Source organism: Hylaeus volcanicus, chromosome 6, assembly GCF_026283585.1.
Source record: "Hylaeus volcanicus isolate JK05 chromosome 6, UHH_iyHylVolc1.0_haploid, whole genome shotgun sequence".
In the NCBI taxonomy this organism is placed as follows: domain Eukaryota; kingdom Metazoa; phylum Arthropoda; class Insecta; order Hymenoptera; family Colletidae; genus Hylaeus; species Hylaeus volcanicus.
The window spans coordinates 23884810-23906757 of NC_071981.1; the positions used below are offsets into that span (position 1 = coordinate 23884810).

The window sequence follows — 21948 nt, forward strand, 5'->3', positions numbered from 1 at the left end:
AATTTTATGATTATCCTACTGAACGGTAGCGCTATCGCAAGCTGACGTCTCGCGTTAGCGTACGATTTGCCATTGAATAAATAATCGTTAAAATATTCTCTTTGCCAGTCTATCGCGGAAGGTAGAACCTACAGAAACGAATTGAACGATGACAACGATAAATCACCGTCCAGGAAAGCAGAGAGATATCGATAGACAAGGTGAGTCGGCGAGAGAATTTTTTCGTTACGATAGCCAGGGTAGGCGCGCAGAAATTTTCGGATTAGATATCGGCAAAACGCGATTCACTTACCTGGATCCCAGCGGAAGCGTCATCGAAAGTTGCCGCGACGAGGGGGATAATTAATGAAGGATGAAACACGGTCTCAGGACGAAGCTCGAACTTTGGCCGTCGTTCGACCCAATTTCGTCCGGACAATTTGTCAATGTACCAGGATTTTTCGATCACGGCTGGCCGATCGCTCGTCCCGCGGGCTTCGTCCTCGATAAAGGAACGCCGGGGGGTCGTCTGTATCTTCGAATAATTATTTAAACGTCGCTCGGGCCGATCGAGCTCGTGAATTCGCGACACGGCGATCCGTTTCTCGATGTGGTCGCTATAGATTTCGCGAGAGTGGATCGATTTTCAACAACGCAGGAATGTATTTAACGGTAAAAGCTCGGTTGAAGCTTGTTTGTATAATTCAATAAATGTTTGAAAGTAGATCCTTGCTAGGAATATTTAAATATCGTTCGGCTGGTTGAATTTTCCATAGATCGCATAAACTTTTTCGATCGAGTTCGTGACACTGTATTATTTTTATTTAATCGTAGCACATGTGAGTGCGTGGTTACATGCGAATAATATTTTTATTTATGTCTGAACAGGACCAGTGAATGTTCCGAAACTTTTTTCTCATGTATGGAAAATTAACCGTGTGTACGTAGCCTACGATTTGAATATTTTAATATCGATTGGATTCAAAATTGATTTCGTAATGTTTTACCTCTGGCATTCATCTCCACCCCTGCACTCTTCGTATTCGTTACTTTCTCGAACCGATGGAAGACTGTCCCAAGTCCGCTCTGTTTCGTAATTATTCGAAGAAACGTGACCACTGTAAGATCGAAATAAAAATGAATAAACTCGTAAACACGATTCTTGTACAATATAACGTTGCGTTTATTATTATCGTTACTCGTTAACCACAATTGTTAAACGTTCACTTTCGTATGATACAACGTTAGTCTCTATACACACTCTGCTCTTTTTCTCTCTAAATGTCCTCTTAAATCTGCTTAGGTCTAGTCGGTAGTAGTTTCCTTACGGTTTCTTTAGTGTCTGTGTTTATATACAAAAGCGCTGGATTATCCCCGTCCATCGGCTAAGCTACGAACAACCCAATAATTTTTCTTTTCGCGATCGGTTGGTCTATAGCGCACGACTTTATTCTATTCTCTTGGCTCGCCTTTCTCCGGGAATCCCCTAAACATCGGAGCCATTTCTCATCAAATCGCTCGTTCCGCCTAGGGAATCGTTCGTGGAATTCGACTGTCTGTATATCGTTCGATCTCCGAGTCACTTCTCGCCCATTTTCGCGCCTCTGTTCGTCCGTGTAGCGCCCGTTTACGTATATTGGCTACAAAATAATTGACAAAAATCTGTCAAGTAATTCGACAATTCGCCCTTCTCGCTTCCGACGTCCGCGTCCCTTCGAGGAGCACGCGAGGGGTTGATTTACCGGAACAGAGCGTGATTCTTGATTCTGTCGCTGGTCTGGCGACACGAGCACGATATTTTCTTTCGCGTTCTCGATCGCTACGAATGTTACACGTGGGAGACAAAAAAATTCAATTGTCTTTCGGTGAACTCGCTCGGCGATTCGAATGAAACCGATTTATTTGTACCGATTCTTGAACGAGTAGAATCATAAGAATCGCCTCGAATAATAGGACTCGTTGATTCTTGACTAGATAAGAATAAACAGGGTATCGTTATTTTTTGAATTGAAATTGAAATTCGAATTGGAGCGAATGATAGTTTTAATTTTAATAAAAAATTGTGATATGCAATCGGTTTCCCCAAACCACCTGTAGCTGAGCAATTAATTATTGAACGAATTCACCGATCAGTGTAATATTCGTGTCAAAGCGTTGTAATATTTGTGTTATTTTACGCGTTGTCTGTCGCAGAAACGACTTCACATTAGCTTGCGGTGCCGTGGATCTCTAACTTAACAACAAAAAAATCTCCTTAAAAACTATTTGCTATACGGTATCTTTGGTTGCGTAGAATCCACGGAATTTCGATTCTATCCTTTAAAATAAATTTGTTATTGAATTCACGCAACACAGTCGACGAGTCAATAAAACCTCGCAATCGATTGGCTTTGGAACGTAACAGAGTCTCATAACTCATGCTATTTTACATGAGAAATATTTAACCCTTTGCCGTGTCTGTCTCGAGTACAATTACGTTTAGCGGCTTAAATTTGTAATTGGATTCGATCCGTTGCATTTAAATACGTATAAACAGTCAAAGACGGAAAGAAAATAGGAACACAGGAATGAAAATAGGAATGAAAGAACAACCGAAAGAATGAAATGTAAAAGAAACGACATCGACGATGAAGAACAAGATTGCAATTAAACAGACTCCTCGCTACGTGTTTCTACATTCTCAAGGGAGTCATAAAGGTTGCGTTCCAATCTCAAATCCCAGGCGCGAGATGGGAAACCATTTATCAGGGCGGTTGCGAAAGAGACCGTGGTCTTCTTCGTGGCAATTGTTTAAAGGACAAGAAAACGTGATTATTACCTGCTTGTAAATCGAGAGAGCGAAACAAGTGAAATCTCATAGATCTCTATCCGTCATCGAATCGTTACTTTTAAATCAAATTCAACCGTTTTTAACTTAGCTCAATTAACCAAGCTATGATACGTTAAACAAAAGCGATTAGCAGGACAGTAATAAATTATTGTGTAAAGATGACCAATACAGAAATTAAGTAAAAAAAGAAAAAGAAAATACTCACTTCGATTCGTTTCAAACAGGTCCAGGTCTTTCCTCCAATTTTCCACGAATAACCATCGAAGAGCAAAGGGTGAAATATTTAATTATCCGCACGGACATTTAGAAAAGTTCGCCGGTGCGCTCAGCCTCGTTCGTCCTCCTTGGCGACGAAGGAAGACGATTTTCGCGAGACGTACTCGTCTGGCGAATACAAATTCCCATCGCGCGGGGATACACTTATCATCCCCGACACAATCGGGTGCGGTCGGTCGCGATGGTCGAGAGAAACGGAGCCACAGTGTCCGTGCCGGCTCGTGAATCTTCTTCTTGCACGCGCTGCGGGCTCGAACGCTAATCGATACCTCATCGAAACGCGCGAAGCTCCGTCGATTATTTCTCGGCACTAATTGTCGCGTGTCCCCTCGATCACCGTAACCGTTTCCTCATTTTTTTCTTTCGTTTTATCAGCATGATTATACGGACGTCGAGAGCAAAGGGGATCGAAGTATCGCGAAGCAACCACGAGCGATCGCTCCGCATCGCTCCGTCTAAAGTGTCTGCCGTTGGACGAATCGAGTTCCCTGAACCGTGACCCTTCTCGTTTAAGCCTATCCGAGCTCGCGTTCGCATGTCCCATGGGAGATGATCGGCGCCGCCCGTTTAGAAACGAAAACGTCTGCTCCGTTTGCCTCGGTGGCGGCGATTCAGACGATGTTGTTGTGCGAGAGGGAGCCGTCGTCCTGCCACGTGTTGGCTGGAAAGAAAAAGTCATCTTTTCAAATTCTCATCGAGACGATCTCTTCGCGAAATGGTAAGAAGTTTGGGGGCTCCACGAGCCTGGATAACGTCACGGGTTACCTCTATAGTGCATGTCCTGCGCCATCGTCGGACACTTCGCATCCGGGTCCTGCACGGTGAAACATAAAACGCGGTTCTGATTAGTCGTTTTGCGCTGGGTTACATCCATTCGTTTTAAAATCATTCATTTAAGGTCGCATCAACGTCTAAGTTTACGCGAATCCTCGTACTTGAACCGGTAAATTGTGCCTGTCCAATGCTCTCGGGGGTTTCTAGGCCGATTAGTTTTCTACGAATCGTAATGTATTGTCTGTGCTAACTATAGCAAGTGGACGCGTGTAAATTGCGAATGCGTTTCCTATTTCCTATTTTCTAAATCATCTGTGTGCTATTCGCGCGTAAAAAGAACAAAATCGGAAGACGTTTACGCGAGAGAAATTTGGAAACAATAAAAGTGGAGAGTTAGATATAAGAAAGGCGATTACTCTCGTTTTTGCTTGTGGAGCAGCGCATACATCTACGCTCTTCGTAATATAACACAAAGAATGTAATATAAACAAAATAAAAAGATGGTCTCGTTATAATGCGACTAATAATGCTATTCTACTCTGAAAACAGAATATATATTATACGATGTACATCGCGTGCATGTATTATTATAACGAGACCATACGATGCGTCTATGCTATGCACGTGTAATTCTATTTTTTCTATGTACACAATTACTGGATAAAATCTGTTTCGTTTTAATCTGTATTCTTTGCACCCATCGTAAAATTCAATTTCATTCCTTCCAAATCTATCCCTGCATTTATAAATTCTTTCCCTCAACGTTTCCATCGAGTTCGTCGCATTGCAGCTCCGATAGGTAGCCGCAATTTATCGTACCGTATTCCTTTATACTTCTTAATGCACGCTTTTCGTTCTTAGCTCGGTCTACAAAAATTGCAAGCCTCCCGCGTACGAGGCGAGTCACGCAACTGGAACGAATCCTATTCAGTCGAAGGTCTAGGAAAAAGTTGAACGGTGCAACAAAGTCTATCTTCCTGCGATCACGATTACTTTTTTTTTCCGTGCAAAGTGCAGGTGTAAGACGAGAATACAATCGTCCTAATTGCGCGATTCAGTGGTACGTTAAAAAGGAATGTTTGCATACGAATTATATTAAATATGACACGATTGGATAATATTAAATATTGTAGAACCGTTTTAACTGGTTTCAATTTCAGTTTTTTAGGATGAATTTGGATGTAGATTTTGACAAGTGAACGTGAAATTTTGATTAAAAATAACGGAGAGCTTGTAGAGGTATTTTTAATGTTCTATACAGGACCAAGATTGTTAATAAAATTATTGAATGCGTCGAGAAGAAATGACTTGAAAAATTTCTGTTTCAAGAAAGCGAAATGTATGCATCCAACTAACATTTTGATATTAGCAGAACTTATTACTTTTACCTATTTTTCTCTGGTGCTATTTGTTTTCTAACCGTGTTAAAAAGTACGAATAAACAGAATATAAACAAGGCTGCCTCTGCTACGTTTAGAAAACGTGAAAGTAATTTTTTCATTCACGCTTGGACAACAAGGTTTGCAGTGATACACTTCAACGTGCGAAGGTAAAGACCTCGCTGGTAATCGCGTCAGCCGATGAAAAATTAGCTCGCTCGAGAAACAAAGGAGAGAATGGCAATTCACCTTGCGAAAATCGATGTTTGTCCGTATAGTCCTGAAATGAAGGGACTGCACCGGCCTCGAATTGTTCCCCAACGGTGCCTTCGGGGTTTTTTGCGGGCCTTGCATTAGTTTCCTTAGTGCGTAAAGCTGGAAATTGGATTAGGATTACGTTGCAACGACGCCGTTCCCTCGTTCGATATTTAACCATAAAGCACAGCTTGTCGAATAATGACGGGGCGGCGGGGAGGGCAAATACAAGAATAAACTAACGACTAACTCGATTCCCGCGTAATGCACTTAACGTATCGATGTTTCGATCCACTTTACAAGTTTCGTTCAAATTGACAACGCAAATTCGCTATTATCCCGCGGGCAACTTTACAAAGCCAACGCAGCTCGTTTGCCGCTCGATACGGAAATTAAATCGATAATTTCGTTGCGGAATACTTGTTGGATCGTCGAATCGATCGCGAGCTGGAAAATTTACCGATTTTTTACCGATTCTCAAAGATTTCAAAGGTTCACGAGGAGGGTTTGGTATTTACAGAACGTTTCATCGCTGGATTAAAATTCGCTAGGCTTTTAATTCTTGATGCTTCTAAGTCTTCTGGGACTTTAATTTTCTAGAATGTTGATTCTTGGCTTGATGCTTCTGATGTATTTATACGTTCTAGGTTAGAAACTTCGAAATGAAAGATACGATATTTCTAGGACGATAGCTTTTCGGTAATAAACGGACGAGGTAGACGAAGGTTAGGACTTACTTCTTGCGCGGTAATGTAGATGGGTTTATTGAGGATCAACCACACTGCCGTTTCCCAACAAGCGGGATGGGTCATGCTACCCTCGTAGGTCATGTAACCTTTGGTGTTTGGAAGGAGCTTTATCAGCGATAGTGTGCCAATTTCCGCTACATCGCCTGCAAAGAAGAAACAATTCCTTTGTTTGAATGATGAATGTACAACGCGAACTTACAACGCGTGGAAATGTGTGTCATACACAGGTTTATCGGCCAATTAACATATATTCTAATATAATATAATCAGGTTGAGACTTGGGTTAACCATAGATTCGTTACAGTTATGGTTTCGTGCAGATCAAGTTGAGGACTTGGAAGATCGGTACTTTAATAAATAGCAAAATGACAAATAAGTATCTCTATTTAAACTGGAATTATAAATGATTGAATACGAAGGCTCGGAATTCATTTCTACGCCTCGATAATAATATCGAAAGACGTGCGCATCATCTTGCGAAGAAACAAGATTTATTCGATACACCGTCGATATATCAGCACGTGAAAGTGATACTGGCCATTAAGTATGGCTTCGATTAATATCGGTCGGTATCGAATCCCGATCCCGTCCGCGGCTCATAACTGTGCACCATCGAAAAAACAAAAAGTCGAAGAGGGACAGAGGATCGTCTAGATTCGAGGTTATTTGCATGTTAAACGATCAAAATCCAGCCGGCGTCTCCCTTATTCCAACGGGAAACGTTGCGTTGCATATTCAGGGACGTTATTTCGAACGCGACAAAATTACTCGATATTCGTCGGGTGTTACTCTTTGAACTTCGTGTCGCGAAACAGGCAGCCTGGAAAAACGAGGACGAAGCCCCGGAGCGCGGGAGAAAGGAAGTTGGACGGAAAGGTGGTGACGCGCGATGATTGGGGCTGTACAAATACACAGGTAACACGCAGCCCGGAAACTTTGCTCATTGTTCCCGTTGTATCCGCTCTGTCTGAAATTTGATTATCGGTATACTGCACTTGCGACGCATTCTGACGTTTCGCGATCCCACAATGCCTTCCAGCGGCGATCACCCATCCCCTCCGCCCCAAATAAACGGATAGTGGTATTAACTACCGTAGTTGGACGAATTTTCAGGCATTATGGGATTAATCCGATCGATTCTTCCTCGGTAACGACATCAAGCTCTTGGGTGCATCTCGAATGGTTCGTAACGCATACGATATTGTACGGTCTCGAAGGAATTCTACGATTATTTGTTCAAATATCGATGAAGAATACGTATATACATATACATATATACATATACGTATATACATATACGTTTGTTCTACAAATGCGAGTAATATTTTAATATTCAATTCCTTTTTAATGTGATACTATTAATTCTTCTTTAAAAAAGTGAGCTCCATTACTGACTATTTATTACGTATCAGCAACGTCAGCAATGAAAAAGAAACTCAAGCATGAATGTTCCTTTTCTCTACAGAATAACGTAAAACGATTGAAAATTTGGTAACGTGTATAAACAGAAATTATTTTCAGATGCTCCTTGCATACTTTAGAGCAATAGAAATTGTCAAAGAAGAATTCAAATGAGTCAAATAAAAACTACCTTGACCCCTTGAACTTTTCCCTTTGATCCTTGATAAAGTAGAACTTTCCAAAGTTTTCTGAAACTTTAAAGCGTTGCATACTCGAAACAACTTATTTCAAGACATCTCGTTACGGCTTCCCAGCAGCCATTTTCTCGATGAATTTTGCGGAACCGGTCAAAGTGAACGTAAAACACACAGTTTAAAGCTACACGGGCGTACATCCACTAATAGCAGTAATGAACTAAACCAAATAAAACTTGGTAGCGTCGGATCAGCCGTACTTCTTTTAACCATGATGTACTTCTTTCCGTCGTTTTCGTTGCCTCTGTAGTCGTGTGGCTGCACACGTTGCGCGAAGCTTTCCCCGACAATTATTTTTCCAGTCGTTCCGAGGAGACGGCGAAGCAACCTTTGAAAACGAAATAAATGTTTCCCTTACATGCTCCTGCATCGTAGCTCGTCCCACTCTACACAGCCTCGTTATACTTTCATTCTGTGTTATTCAAAATTCATCTTTGTCCTCTTTGAAACCCCGCTACGAACAGCAACTTTACCACCGTACGTAAACTTATGAAACGAAACGTTACTGCTATTCGCATTCCCACTGTAAATATTAATTAGCTGTCTTCGACTTTGTATAAATGGCAGCGTGTAGTCCGATGGGTATTTAAAAGCTTTGTAGCTTGCTTAGTGGCTGTTACACTTTGTCGTTGAGATTATTGCGATAGAAACTTGAGAAAGTATAATATTTCTGGACACCAGTATGACGCCTCCACTGTTGTTACTTTTCGCGTTGTAGGCATTTCAAAATTAATTAACTGTCGTATATGTTCATGTACAGCTTCGACAATTTTTTTCTAACGATCTAAAATGCACAGATCAGTCGATGCAGTACTTTATCTCGAATAAATTCTTGAGACACTCTTCTTTCTTCCTCGGGTACGAATTACTCTCACGCGTTCTTGTATTACGATCCTGAATTAATTTTTACCACCATATGTGTTTACGTACAACTTCGACAATATTTTCTAACGATCTAAAATGCACAGATCAGTCGATGCAGTACTTTATCTCGAATAAATTCTTGAGACACTCTTCTTTCTTCCTCGGGTACGAATTACTCTCACACGTTCTTGTATCACGATCCTGAATTAATTTTGACTACCATGTATGTTTACGTACAACTTTGACAATTTTTTCAAACAATCTACAGTGCACCCACCTCCAACAAAAAAAAACTCGAGTCAATTCTTGCAGCACTTCATCTCCAATAGATTCTTGAAACACCCCTCTTCCTTCGCTTTCACCTCCAGATACGCACCCCTTTGAAGAACGCCCTACACGTTTTTTTTTTTTTTTTTGTTACGACTCAAGGATGGGAAGCCTACCCAGAGGTGTCGTGCACCCCACTTTTAGAAACCGTCACGAACGATCGACAGTTGCGTCTCGAACGGCGCTCGAAAACATTCCCTCCCAACGTTTCACGCTTCGCGTTAGGTAAATTACGGGCTCGAGGACTGCTGGGAATCACAAGCCGAGTGAATATTGTGGCGCGGAGCACTCTTTTCGAGTGCACTTGACGGGGAACCCGTTCGAATACACAGCCACCCCTCCGATGTTACGTCGATTCGTAACTGCCACACATCCATGGATGATTTGTGTCTTTCGAACGACGGCGACGCGCGTGAAAGGAAACGACGCATATAAGGCCATAATTCCACGGGATTACGTGGAATATAAATCTCAGTCGGGGGTGTCGAGCACCGTCCAATAACAAATTGATGCCGCTTGTAAACAGAAACTGTAGTTACGGCCGTCGACTTAACGGTTCGTCGTCGAACGGTAACTGGCCGTATAGGTGTTTATTATTGTTTCGATCGCGCGAACAATCGATATCGGACGAGTTCGAGACCGTTAGAGGGATCGAATTCTCTAGACGTAGAGAAAATCATCGATATTTGACGACTGTGCGATCGACATTCTTGCTCCTCTTGAAACTGTATTAAGCGATGATGAAATAATCGTGAATTGTTGTTAACCGAATAAAATTTCATTTGTGTAACGATATTAGCTGGTTGTTTTGAGAACAAAACGTTTCCGTTTTCATGTATTTAAACAGTCGATGCAATGCCTGCTTGTCGTCGATGTTTAGACGTATTAAGTAGAGATACGTAAGTAGAATAGGCCGATAATGGTCAGACGGGAATCAAGTTGTACCGAATTCATTGTCAGAAGAATATTCTTCGCGAAAAGAATTATTATATTAGAATTATAGTAATCTGGGACTACGTCCTGTCAGATTGTAAACAAATATTTAATTTTCTTGTCATCAAATCATACATCTGTTCCACAAATTTGCGAATTCGATATGGACACTTATCACAAATGATTGTTTAGCCTGTAAGTCTTAAGTTAGCTATACATTCCTATTATATTTACTTATTACATGTGTCGTTACGAATTTCCCAATGTATAAATAAATATCCCCCCCCTCCCCCAAAGAAATGTCCAAAAGACTGTCTTCCCCTCCATTTCTCAAGAAGTCGAGATAGTTTTTCTCATTCGAACACGAGTTTCTTCTGGCTCCACGCGTTCTCAATGGTTTGATCCAGCTGGATGATTAATCGCGAGGTCAGGAACCACCAGGTCCTCGTAAAAAGAACCTCGACCCACCCCCACCCACCCGCCCTCCCTCTCCTTGAGCAACGAAGAAACTCCTCGCGGCGTCATTAATCGAGCATTAATAAAAATCATCCGACGGGGATGAAACTCGAATGCGACTCGCGCCAGTGAAAAGCTTCTTTTCCGTCGTAAGAGGGCGTGTGTATCCGTCGCGACGTCGCGACGCGAGGCGGCTATTTCTCGTATCGAGTCCGTGACATTAAGGAGGAGCGAGCGTGCCAGCAAATGGTGGTCTGACACGGGGGATAAATGTGCCATCCCCTCGCCCTCCCTTCTTGTTCTCGTCTTCCATCGCGAAGGGGAACATTTTTAGGACAGCATTCAGCCCGCTTAGAGGGCAGAATGTAGGAGAGCTGTCAACCTTTTATCCGCGAGTTCTCGTCTTCCACGAGCCACCAACCCTTCCGTCGTGCACCACGGATGCTCCTTTTCATCCCCTTCCGTTTCAGACCGCGCGGTTGGGTTCGCACGCGCTCCTCAATGCGTGTCGCGACGCCTCGCCTTTATTTATCGCGGTGCGTTACGAATTTCTTTTTCCTCTCGCGCCGCCAACGGACGACGAAAGAGGCGGATGATAAATAATAAGCAGCGAGCACGACGACGGGGGAAAACGTATCAACCGTCGGCGAATCGAAGGGACAGGAAACGGGAGTCTCGTGATTAATAAGACGGAAACGACGGCGAACTAGGCCATTGGCGATCGTTTCGCGCATCAAACTGCGGTTTTAACGGATTAATCGATTAATCGGTATCGATCGGGAACGCTGTTCTCTGGTGACTTTGGATCGTTCGCTCTGGGAGATGCGACTTCTACAGAGCCTGACTTCTACGGTCGTTCGGGACTCTCGATATAATACGAATTTTATTAAAGAGTACTATTCTTTTTTTCGACCAATTTTCCAACGTTTTATATTTGACACGATTATTTATGTATATAAACTTTCGTTGAAGAATATACAAACATTATACCCTGTATCCATATTACTACTCATTCCGAAACACGAAGTTCGAAACATTTCTACGATCGAATACGTAATATTATTATTTTTTCCATTCGAGTTGAAACGTCTGGAGTTGAAAATCCACCTCGACCAGTCCATTTCGACGTTTAACTCATCTCCGACATCATTCCCTCTAATTCAACCATTCCTCTTCTCCCAACAGCCGTTCCTCGATCATTCTTTCCACCCCTGTGTCTCCGAAGGTACAAACATCGGAGGCTTCGCGAGCGAACGTGCCGTCATATTTTATTCGCATCGATAGCATCGAGAGGCTTTTCCTTCGGGCGCGACGAGCAACGGGGAGAAAGGACACGGTATATAGACAATGAAAGAAAAAAAGGAAAAAAAAATGAAAGGAACTCGAGAGGTGACAAATAATAATAAAGCGACGTCGATGATGGAGAAGTATCTTCCGCGAAGCGCGGCTGGAATCGAGAGGGAGAAGAAGGTCCCCTCTTATGATTAATGAAATGCATTAACTCCTGCATGGAGGAAGCTTCAGTCTGGGAAAAATTTCGTTCGAATAATAGATGACGAATGAAAACACCGTACAGCGATTTATCCTCAACGTTTATGTCGTTGGCCATCGAGGCAAGCTTGCGTTCCTTCGACGTGAAATGTATTATTTTCGAATAAATTTTTAATGCAGTTTTCGTTCAGCGTAGTGATACATATTTTTTTTAGCTCCGGCACCTTTATTCAAATTAATGGCATCGGTCTCTGTGCGGCCTCTCTCTTCGGAACGTTAGATTTCTAGAATTAACCATCTTAGTACGAGTCGTGTCGTTCATTTCGGGAACACTAATTAGCAAGCGGAGCGAATTATTTAATTATCGATTACACGAGGAATGACGTATCGCTCTCGTCACGAAGAGGGTAACTCGTACTTAAAATTTTTAATTCCAGAACAGTCTGAAGGGGCTCCTCGTTCTGAAAATGTTCGGTAATAAATTAGTTACTTTCTCTCTTTTTTTTTATTGGTACTCTTCTGTCAAATGTTTTTTTTTTTTTGTTGTTGTTGTTGAAAAGGAATACGGTTGGGAGGTCCTTGGCCTTTATTCGTTATTTATCCAGAAGCAAATCATTTAACGGACATCGCTAAACAAAATCAATAATACCTTTTTACGTTTAAGTAAATTATTAAGATTTTAATAATTATCATATTCAAGATACGACGTAGAGGAGAATATACACAACTCGAATGAATTCTTCAAGGCTAAGAGCATCATTTTCATACTTCGTATTTGCGTTTGGTTATTTATAATTTTTCCTTCGATAAGAAATTTGCGCGAGAATTATGGCCAGTGGGGGGGGGGGGGAGGAGGAGGAGGAGAGTGGGCGAGATCGAGAAACGAGTCACGTAACGTCGGGCTAGGTATTCGATTTTTGAAACCACTCTCGGCGCAGGCAATGAATTTTCGAATTTCCGCTACGCGGCGCAGAAACGCGAAACCCGTGCGAGCGTTTTCGCGACAACGATCCATCGCGACCCGTGCTTTCTGTTAAATTAGTTCTTTTTCGTGGAATTTTCGTTCCGCGTTGGGACCATTTCACCGGATAAAAGGAACCGGAGGAATTTGCACGCTCGTGTTTCGAAAGTATTTTTGATAGGCAAACAGATAGGTCGTGCGCAGACTGCGGATATTCAGGCATTTATGCCAAGTGTACGAGAATATGCATAAACCCAAAAAGTATATAAAGTATCAACAATAAAATACATGTTGCGTTATTTAGAAGACGAGACGTATTTACATTTAAATTTCAATTCTTTGTCCGAGAAAAAAATACGATGAAAATGAATTAGCTATTATTTTCAATTTCGAATAACTGTAGGACAATCGACGAAATAAATCGAAATAAATTATCGCGAACGGTTACATCTTCGTTGCATTTCAATTAAAATTTCTTCAGGCCTGATCTCTTTTCGCGATCCTCTATTGTGATCCCGAATAGGAGCCTCGAAAGGTTGAAATCGACGCCTCCTGTATTCGATTCATTTTTCACACCCAATTTTAGGTGACACCAGTCTATGCTGGAACTTAACAAGAATTTTTCTCGCCCCTGTAATTATGACGCGTTTCCGATCAAATTCAAGAAGTTCACGCCACGCGGCTATGAACTATCTGAAATTCCGAAAATGTCAGTTCCGAACGAGGCACGCCCACAAAATCGATGAAATACTTCCCCGCTGAAAATATTAACTGTGTTCCGTCGCGTGGAACGTTAGTGTGTACACCGTGAAAAATCGCAGAGATACACCGAACGGGAACGACAAGTTTTTCTTTTTTACCCTTATCTCTGTGAAAACGGGAGGTTTTGTAATCGTGCGAAATAAATCGAAAACGAGCAACGGAGTTTTTGTAATTTGAGAAAATTCAATTTTAAGAACATCGATCTCGAATCTCCTTTGGAGCACGTGTACGACTTGACCAGCGTGTCTGACCATTACTCGGCATTTCTACTTATGTTGGTAATTTACGTTGCTTCTGTTATGTCAGAACAGAACCAATCTGGACGTTGGTTGTAATCAGTCAGGGCTGTATTCTTATATATATATCTTATATTACATTTTTGTTAAACGACATCGGGAATGGAAAGGAGCGTGGTTGAAATATCGCGAGGAAGCGAGATGATACGTGTTCTAAATTAGCACGGAGGAACACTATGAAACGGATTTATAACTATGTTACGCGAGGGTGGAAGCGTCACACTGAATACTAATAATGTGAAATGAGCTTTGAAGATAAAGCCAGCGTCGTTTGGACTAATGTTCGGACGGAATACTTTCAGCGCAAGGGACTTATTTAATCCGTGATTATATATACCAGCTTGGCACAGAAATTCGAATCCGACATTTTCTTTGTTTCTTCCTTCGTCAGTTGTTAACTTTTGGTTAATTTGGAAGTTCCAAATGCAACGATTATTATAACGCTATATATTCGGCGAATTAGTATTTATAATAAGAGAACAATATCGTAAGAACAAATTACTACACTGAAGTGATGTCAGATCGATGCGAATCTGAATATGATTCCTTGTTATGTTTATTTTATTTATTTCTCGTAGTAACTAGGTAAAGTGTTTACCGTATTCGTTATATTCAAATTAAAACAACAACAAATAATAATAACCTATTTTTCAACAAAGTTACTAGTCGAACAAACGATAAGATCTGAATTACGTAACGAAATATTTCACTGCGAATGCAAATTTAATTAAATTGCTGCGCAGGCTTATTCGTCATTTATTAGCGAAATAAAACTGTACCCATCGCTTGTTAAATCGAAGATTCGTTTCACGTTTCCCTCGAAGGAGTCGGATCGAGCAATATCGAGGCTAAGAATAGCTCCGAGATCACCGATTCGCATCGAACACCGATCCCGTGGGAGATTCATGGAAACAGATATGGTTGTTCCCTTATCTATTATCAGATTGACTCGTGACCATCATCGATATATCCGGTGTGTCGAGGGTTGTTTGCTCGGGACACGCGCATGGTTGTTTGCGTGGAAGTCGAGCGTCATCCGGAACAACGCGAAGGGCTCTTAGGAAAATTGACCGACCCTAATGGTCCGGGCACACACCTAGGATAATGATGATGACAGTGGCGATAATCGCAATATATGAACGTCACGAGCGTAAGCCAGCGCTCCGGATCCCCTGTGTGTTGAATCGAACTTCGTACACGGGCTTTCCCCGCAGACACGCGGCGAGAAACTCGCATCTTGGGGAATGAAAAAGAAACCATCACAGTTCTCGCTTGTTACTTACTTCGGTGGAAAGTGAATTCGAATTACGAAATTAAATTTTAAGTTGATCGAAGCGAGGGTCATTTAAATACTTGATCGGATAAATCGATGTATGTTTTTGTATTCGTTGCATGACAACCAACGCTACGGTGACGCGCAACAGGTACTCGAATATTATACAAAGCACCCTTAAGAAGTATTAACTCGCTCTTAAAAAGTGAAACACTTAACCCCTGGTAATTCTTTTGTAATCTTACAAGCGTTAAATTTACCCGGAGTATTTTCGCACGTGACGTAACTTTATTCAAGATTTGCTCATTCGCTTTTCACTTTTTCTTCCACTCGTTCCGCCTCGAGGAACAGCTTGAAACTTTCCAACAAACAGATTTGACCTACGGGCCTTGACGAGCAAGTTTTTCGAGCGAGTGTTCCGACTGCGCGAGCTTTGCTTAAGGAAACACGTTGACGAACCGTTCCGTTAGAGTGAGAACTCCGTTCGAGAGCTTCGATCATTATTCACCGTTAGTCGAGTTACACGTGATCGCCTGAAATACAGGAGGTGTTTAGATTTTACGTTTCGGAATCGCCGGAGACATCGTTATTTTACATGAAATACCCACGAATATCTTTTGATTCAACAATTAATAACGAAGAGCTGATAATTCGGAGATAAATTCAACGAACGTCAACGAATTCAACGAATCGATTTTATTTATATTAATTTTTGTTACGATAAACGGTTTATGGAACGCACAATCTTCAGATAGCAACGTTGATTAATTTCGTTCTACGATTTTATCAGCATGGGAAGCATGGAAATAAACTTTACATTTTGCAGAATATCGTTGTATTTCGACGATTTGCTCATCTTGAAACTGTATTAAGTGATGTTAAAATAATCGTGAATTGTTGTTAACCGAATAAAATTTCATTTGTGTAACAATATTAGCTGGTTGTTTTGAGAATAAAACGTTTTCGTTTCAATGTATTTAAACAGTCGATGCAATGCCTGCTCATCGTCGATGTTTAGAAGCATTAAGTAGAAATACGTAAGTAGAAAAGACTAGGAATGGTCAGACGAGAATCAAGGTACGTTGATCAATTTCGTTCGACGATTTTAACAAATGCAACGTAACTCGAGACTGACGAAGCATGGGAATAAACTTTACATTTTGCAGAATATAGTTGTATTTTGACGGTTTGGTAACAAGTATCACTTTCTCGGTAGAAAATAAATTTCTCTTGAACACGTATCTCATTACCGGGCTAACAGTAAGCTTGTGTTTAATTTAATTTAATTTACACAAGTGCAACGCATGTTAATCGATACTCGTTCATACGCTCATTAAATGCATCGAATTTTCCAAATTAAATTCAGTGCTCCATGCTTGAATTCAATTACGTCCGACTCTATTCGCGCGGTTCAATTATCAAATAAAAACAATACAGCTCTCAGAGCGCAATCTTCTACGCGGCGCAACATTGATGTTCATTTTCACGAAGGGCAAGGAAATACGTTGTAAATATTCATAGATTTTAAGAAACGAAGATATACTTTCATTTTTCAAAATTGATACCGCAAAATTGTTACAAACTTGCCAGTCGCTCGTATCGATGCAAACATTTGAACTACGACGAGCTAATTACACTGTGTTACTTACAAGCAATTCCCACAGTTTCAATTATTAACTAACCCTATTGTAGTTGACGTGCTACGAATAGACGTTCGCAGAAAATTTGCTTCTTTCCTTTCTTTCAGACGAATGAATTACGAAATATCGCGAGTACAGTGTCGATAATAAAATAACGCATCTCTTTTTTGTTTGTTTTATTATTTAAGATACGTATCTTTAATTATACATCTCTCTTTAATTCCCGAAGGAACCTCTCCTTTCAGACGTTTACACGGGAACGTGGCCTTAAAACATGCAGGCTTTCTCACGAGTTACCAGCACGTGACCCACGAGGCTCTACATCTGTTTCCAGCGGCTAGGAACAACCCCGAGGATTCTCGCGAGCGGTGAACGCGTCAAGTAAATCTGCAGAACGGCGAGTTCGTGCCGTTCCGTTTCCCGGCCCAAGTGATTCCAATAATTCATGAAACATTTTTCGCGTTCATTACTCGAAACCGTCTGCGCGTGCGGGAATCCACCCCGCGGGATTTCACGTGCGGCGAAACCTGTTCACGTTTCCCTATTCAAAATCGTTTTAACTATTTAAGCCGGTTTCCAATTCCGCGGCTATTTCGTTTCTTTCTCCGGGAAACTCGGTGCGCGGTGTCGTTCAATGTTTAACCGCGATTGGAAGACACGTTTCCATTTGGGGAGGATATTTTAACAAATTCTCGTCTCGTTCCGGGTGGAAAGACAACGCGACGTTTCGAGCAGGTGGTTTTTCAACAGTCTAACCACCGAGGTCAAACTGAGATTATTTGTTATGCATACGTATTGTTGTAGTCAGAGGGAGGAGGAACGAGATAATTTATTAATAAAATTGGTCCTCTATTGCAATAGATGTCCTCAAAGATTGAGGTGAAACTCGGTGGGGTCGTTTTTTAAGAAATTCGTTGTACCACGGAGCCGAACTGACCGACTTTGTAGGTTTAGTGTCGATAACTTTGATATTAATAACTGAGTAGTAGTTATTTTTAAAGAGAAGTTCGGTAGTTCTATCGAGTCTCTATTATTTGAACAATATTCACAGCTGACGTTCATTTTCTTAACTTTAGCTCAAAAGAACATTGTGCAACCTACGTACAAGAATGGTAACCTACATACAGCCAAATATTAAAAACAAACAATCGCAGGTGTACGAAAAATTCGAAATTTAGGGCATTTAAGTGTCGATTCATTCACAATTTTATAGGCTCGCGTGTGCCGCGTCGTGTCACGCGCACTGTTAATATTTCTCCGTTCTACAAATAAACAAACGCGATCCCGATTTTCGAGCATTACGCGAACATAACTCAAGCGCCGACGGGTTTGCGCGAAGCTCGATCCCATCGCTGATTACAAAAGCGTGTTAATTCTCGGCCGGTGATTCCATGCGCGTCAACGGGGCTTATTTCTTGAACGGCGGCCCACCCCCTCCCCCCGCGAGAACAAAGCCCTCGAAACGGCGCAACCGCACCCCCTTCGTTGTCAAGACCACCAACAATGACCGCTCGATGCTTTGAGAAACGCTGCCATCCAGCGTGCCGCTGGTATACGTCAACCATTTGGCTCTTGGCGCAAACCACCCCTCTCTCGTTGCGTCGTGCAACGCTAGGCGGACGTCTGCATACCTACGAAATGCAGATAATGGATGAAATATTCGGCAGGTATGCGCGGTATTAAACCGACACCCACTGAAATTGTATTTTATAGCCGTGCGGAGACAACTGTTACGCCCTCCCGTTGGTATAGGCTCCGTCTACGACGCAGCCTGTCCTGGACCCCCACGTTAACGAACGTTAAGACCATTTACGGTTGGAACAAATCTGCCAATCTACTCGAGACACTCCGATGATCCGTTACGCGGTTACGCCAACTTTCCTGGCAGGAAGAAGTCGAAAGTTTCTTTACACTCGATGCTTGGTTGAATTTTAGCGCGAGGGTGAGAGGTGCATTTAAATCGCGCGGAGGACGATTGCTGAGGATTTTAGGTTGCATTTCGGGCCTGAATCCGGGACTTTTGGGGTCTAATCGTAAGAGGAGTCGAAGAGCAGCAAGTAAAAGTTTGATAATAAAAAGAAATAGTTTTTCTACGTGTATATTAATCTAGCTTACTCTGCCCCGTTGCTTATTGCTTCCTTGTTAATTTTTGTTCACCATTCTGAAAATTTGATAAAAATTGTTTGCCATGATATTGTCGTTCCGAAAGGTTCAAACTAATATCCTGAATTTTTATGAGTCGTTCGGAACGATACTGGCAACGCGGCAACCGTTTAAACATGGGTCGTTGGGACCCCCTGTGACCGACGCGTTATTTCCAGAACGTAAAAATTCCAACCTAATTAAATGCGAAAAGTGAACATTTCAAGACCCTCGAAATTCGAGCGATTGGCAAACTACGATCGTAAGAAGACTGTAATTAACGTATCTGATGAATTTTCGTCGAGGACGGTAAAACGTCGTAACGTTTTTATTTATTTCGCGCACCACGGTATGGAAGTTAATACAAATGACGTCGAAGCAAAGTCGCGTAGCATACAAATGAAGCAAGAAGCCATAAAGAATTTTATATTTGCTCCCAGCGACGACAAGTAATGCATCGCATTTTTCATTTCACTTTGGGAAATGCGAGCATAGACACGCGCTGTATTCATATTCAGTCCCGTCCAGGCCTGTCTTATTTCGTCTCTCTGTATTTTATTGTTCCTATATATTACCGGGGCGTTTACGACGAAAGATACACAGGATTGCATCCCATCCTTTTTCGCGAACGTACGACGGAAAGAGTCGTGAAATACACGTACGATTTCTTACTCGCCATCGACTTTGTTGTATTATTGGAACGCTTCTCTCGAATGAATACAACCGGTGCTTTACTTCCATTTCATTTCGTACCGAAGAATACGTACTACGTTTTGATATCTCGACACTCTTCTGTCCTTTTGTCTGCTCAATGGAACAACGACGGCGTTACGCGATCCTAACGCCACTCCTAACGTTACGTTTGCTAGTTGCTACACAATTGGGGAATTGTGCGACGTTCCACCACGATTATATTTTTGTTTGCAGACTCGAGATCGTCACGACGTTCTTGTGGACATACCTGATTCACAAATTTAATCAGACGTTCGAGGCCACTGCTACGCTATTTCTACACACTTTTGTGAACCCGTTAGACTGAAATTTTGTATACATTGGTTTGGATGACAAAAGGAGCTGCTTTGGATTTTTTCATTTCAGAGAGTATCGATTATTTTAATTTCACGCTTTTACGTCGCAATATCAGATCTGGAAATCGTGTTTCTAATAATATAATAGTACATCGTGAACGAAATCGTTAAAGTTTCGGGACAAATAACTGTAATTGATTTCAAGTCCAAAATGGTATAAAACAAATTTAACGTTCCACATGAATCACCCTCGATGCTACTCATCGATATCGTTTACGCAAACATCGCGTATAAAAATGATCACGGATTTTTTGTATCTTCTAAATCAGCCGAAATCATACGTTGAGCTTAAAGTGAGACATTAATTTTGGCCGCCGTGGTTGTCGTCGAATGTTCGCACGATTGTTACAAATATTCATCGCGAATAAACGTTTACAGCTGTTTCGACCGACCGATAGGGGCAAAATGTACTGAAAAAAATAAAAAATAAATAAAACGGAAACAAAAATAACGTTCATTTCGCGTACACGAGCCGATGAGTTTATCGCGTGCGCGCGTGGCCACGACTCGGCTGCAACGTTTGAATTAAACTGATTCATAAATATTAACGCTCAGTGTTTACATTACGGCGTACGATGCCCACGGGACGCTTATATTCGATGCAGAATGCACGCGTGTCGCGTGAACGCGACGTAATCTCGCGACAACGGCGGAAAATGTAGAGGCGCAGGTATCACCGTGCACGGCCGCGATATTTTCTTGTTCGAGTTCGGGTGTTATCGTTGCAGAAACCCGAACGGTCTAGTCAAAATTCTCGCGAATCGTGTTCCGTTAAGGGCGAATGGCAATCCGTATCGAGATTCCAGGCGTGGAAGGGAAACAAAGAGAAATCATAACGCGGCCGAGCGTCTGGCGAGCCATAAACACGTCCGAAGAATTCCCAGGGAAAACAGAGGAAGAGGGGTTGCTAAACGCGCGGAAGGAATTCAGGGGAGCGGTGGAACGAGATGTGTCGATACTCCCAGAGGGTCTTCCACGCGAAAGTGCTCGGGTGTCCCCCCTGTTAAACGATTCGTGCCCTGGAAGCGTGGCCGTGGATCTTTTTATCCTTCGCGCGACACGATCGACACGCCGGGGGCGGGGGGGCTCGATTTACAAGGGACAACGATGTCACATAGCCGGACCAGCTACCGTGCATAAATCCCGCGGCGCACACGCCGCAACCGTGCGGCCGTGTGTGCGTGCGCGGCCGTGTATTTTAATCAATACCCTGTTGACACCGCGACCACGGCACATAAATCATGAGACAATGGTGAACGCCGCGCGGGGGGATGGACCGACGGGAGGGGGAGGGATCTAAGTATTCCATTGTCGCGTACGTAGCCGAGGTGCCGATGTGTATACTCCCGGCTACCCTCGTCTCACCCCTTCGCGACTACAATGGCCGCTTCTCGAAAAGTTTCCAGGTATTTATTGCGAAATTTCGCGAGCGGGAGACTGTATCGCGATCGAGGGCAGAAATTCTCAAAGGTGGGCGTGGGATACTTCAGAGGGACGTGTTTCTTGAGGGGGTAAATATGGGAGGGGGTGGGAGTTAATGATGTTTGGAAATGGGGGATTCGGAGGGAATGGTGGAGATTGATGGAGGCTGTGAGTGGTTGATGTACGAAAATGGGGGGTTGTAAGTGAGGAATGTATGAAAGTGGGGGGTCATGAGTGAGGAATGTACATAAATGGGGGGTTGTAAGTGAGGAATGTACGAAAGTAAGGGTCACGAGTGGGGAATGTTTATAAATGGAGGCTTTGAGTGGTTCGTCACAAAAATGGGGGATTGTAAGTGAGGAATGTATGAAAGTGGGGGGTCATGAGTGAAGAATG

The 21948-nt window shown here is 42.4% G+C and overlaps 1 protein-coding gene across 4 annotated transcripts in view; it reads right to left on the reverse strand.

Annotated features, from left to right (window-relative positions):
• Nucleotides 1–887: 887 nt before the first annotated feature.
• LOC128878986 (carbonic anhydrase-related protein 10) overlaps nt 888–21948 on the reverse strand; it is a 216303-nt gene continuing 195242 nt past the window's right edge. The window contains exons 7-10 of one of the 4 annotated variants that reach the window (XR_008457545.1): nt 6231–6385; nt 5488–5613; nt 3015–3746; nt 888–1097 (exon numbers count right to left, since the gene is read on the reverse strand). Coding sequence is in view for 3 of the 4 variants with exons in the window: in XM_054127725.1 (XP_053983700.1) it covers nt 3396–3746; nt 5488–5613; nt 6231–6385 (632 nt within the window). In the remaining variant the exon portion in view is untranslated. Of the gene's footprint in view, nt 1098–1138; nt 3765–3850; nt 3900–5487; nt 5614–6230; nt 6386–21948 lie in introns of those variants that run through there. The other 3 variants (XM_054127726.1, XM_054127727.1, XM_054127725.1) reach the window with 3 other exon arrangements.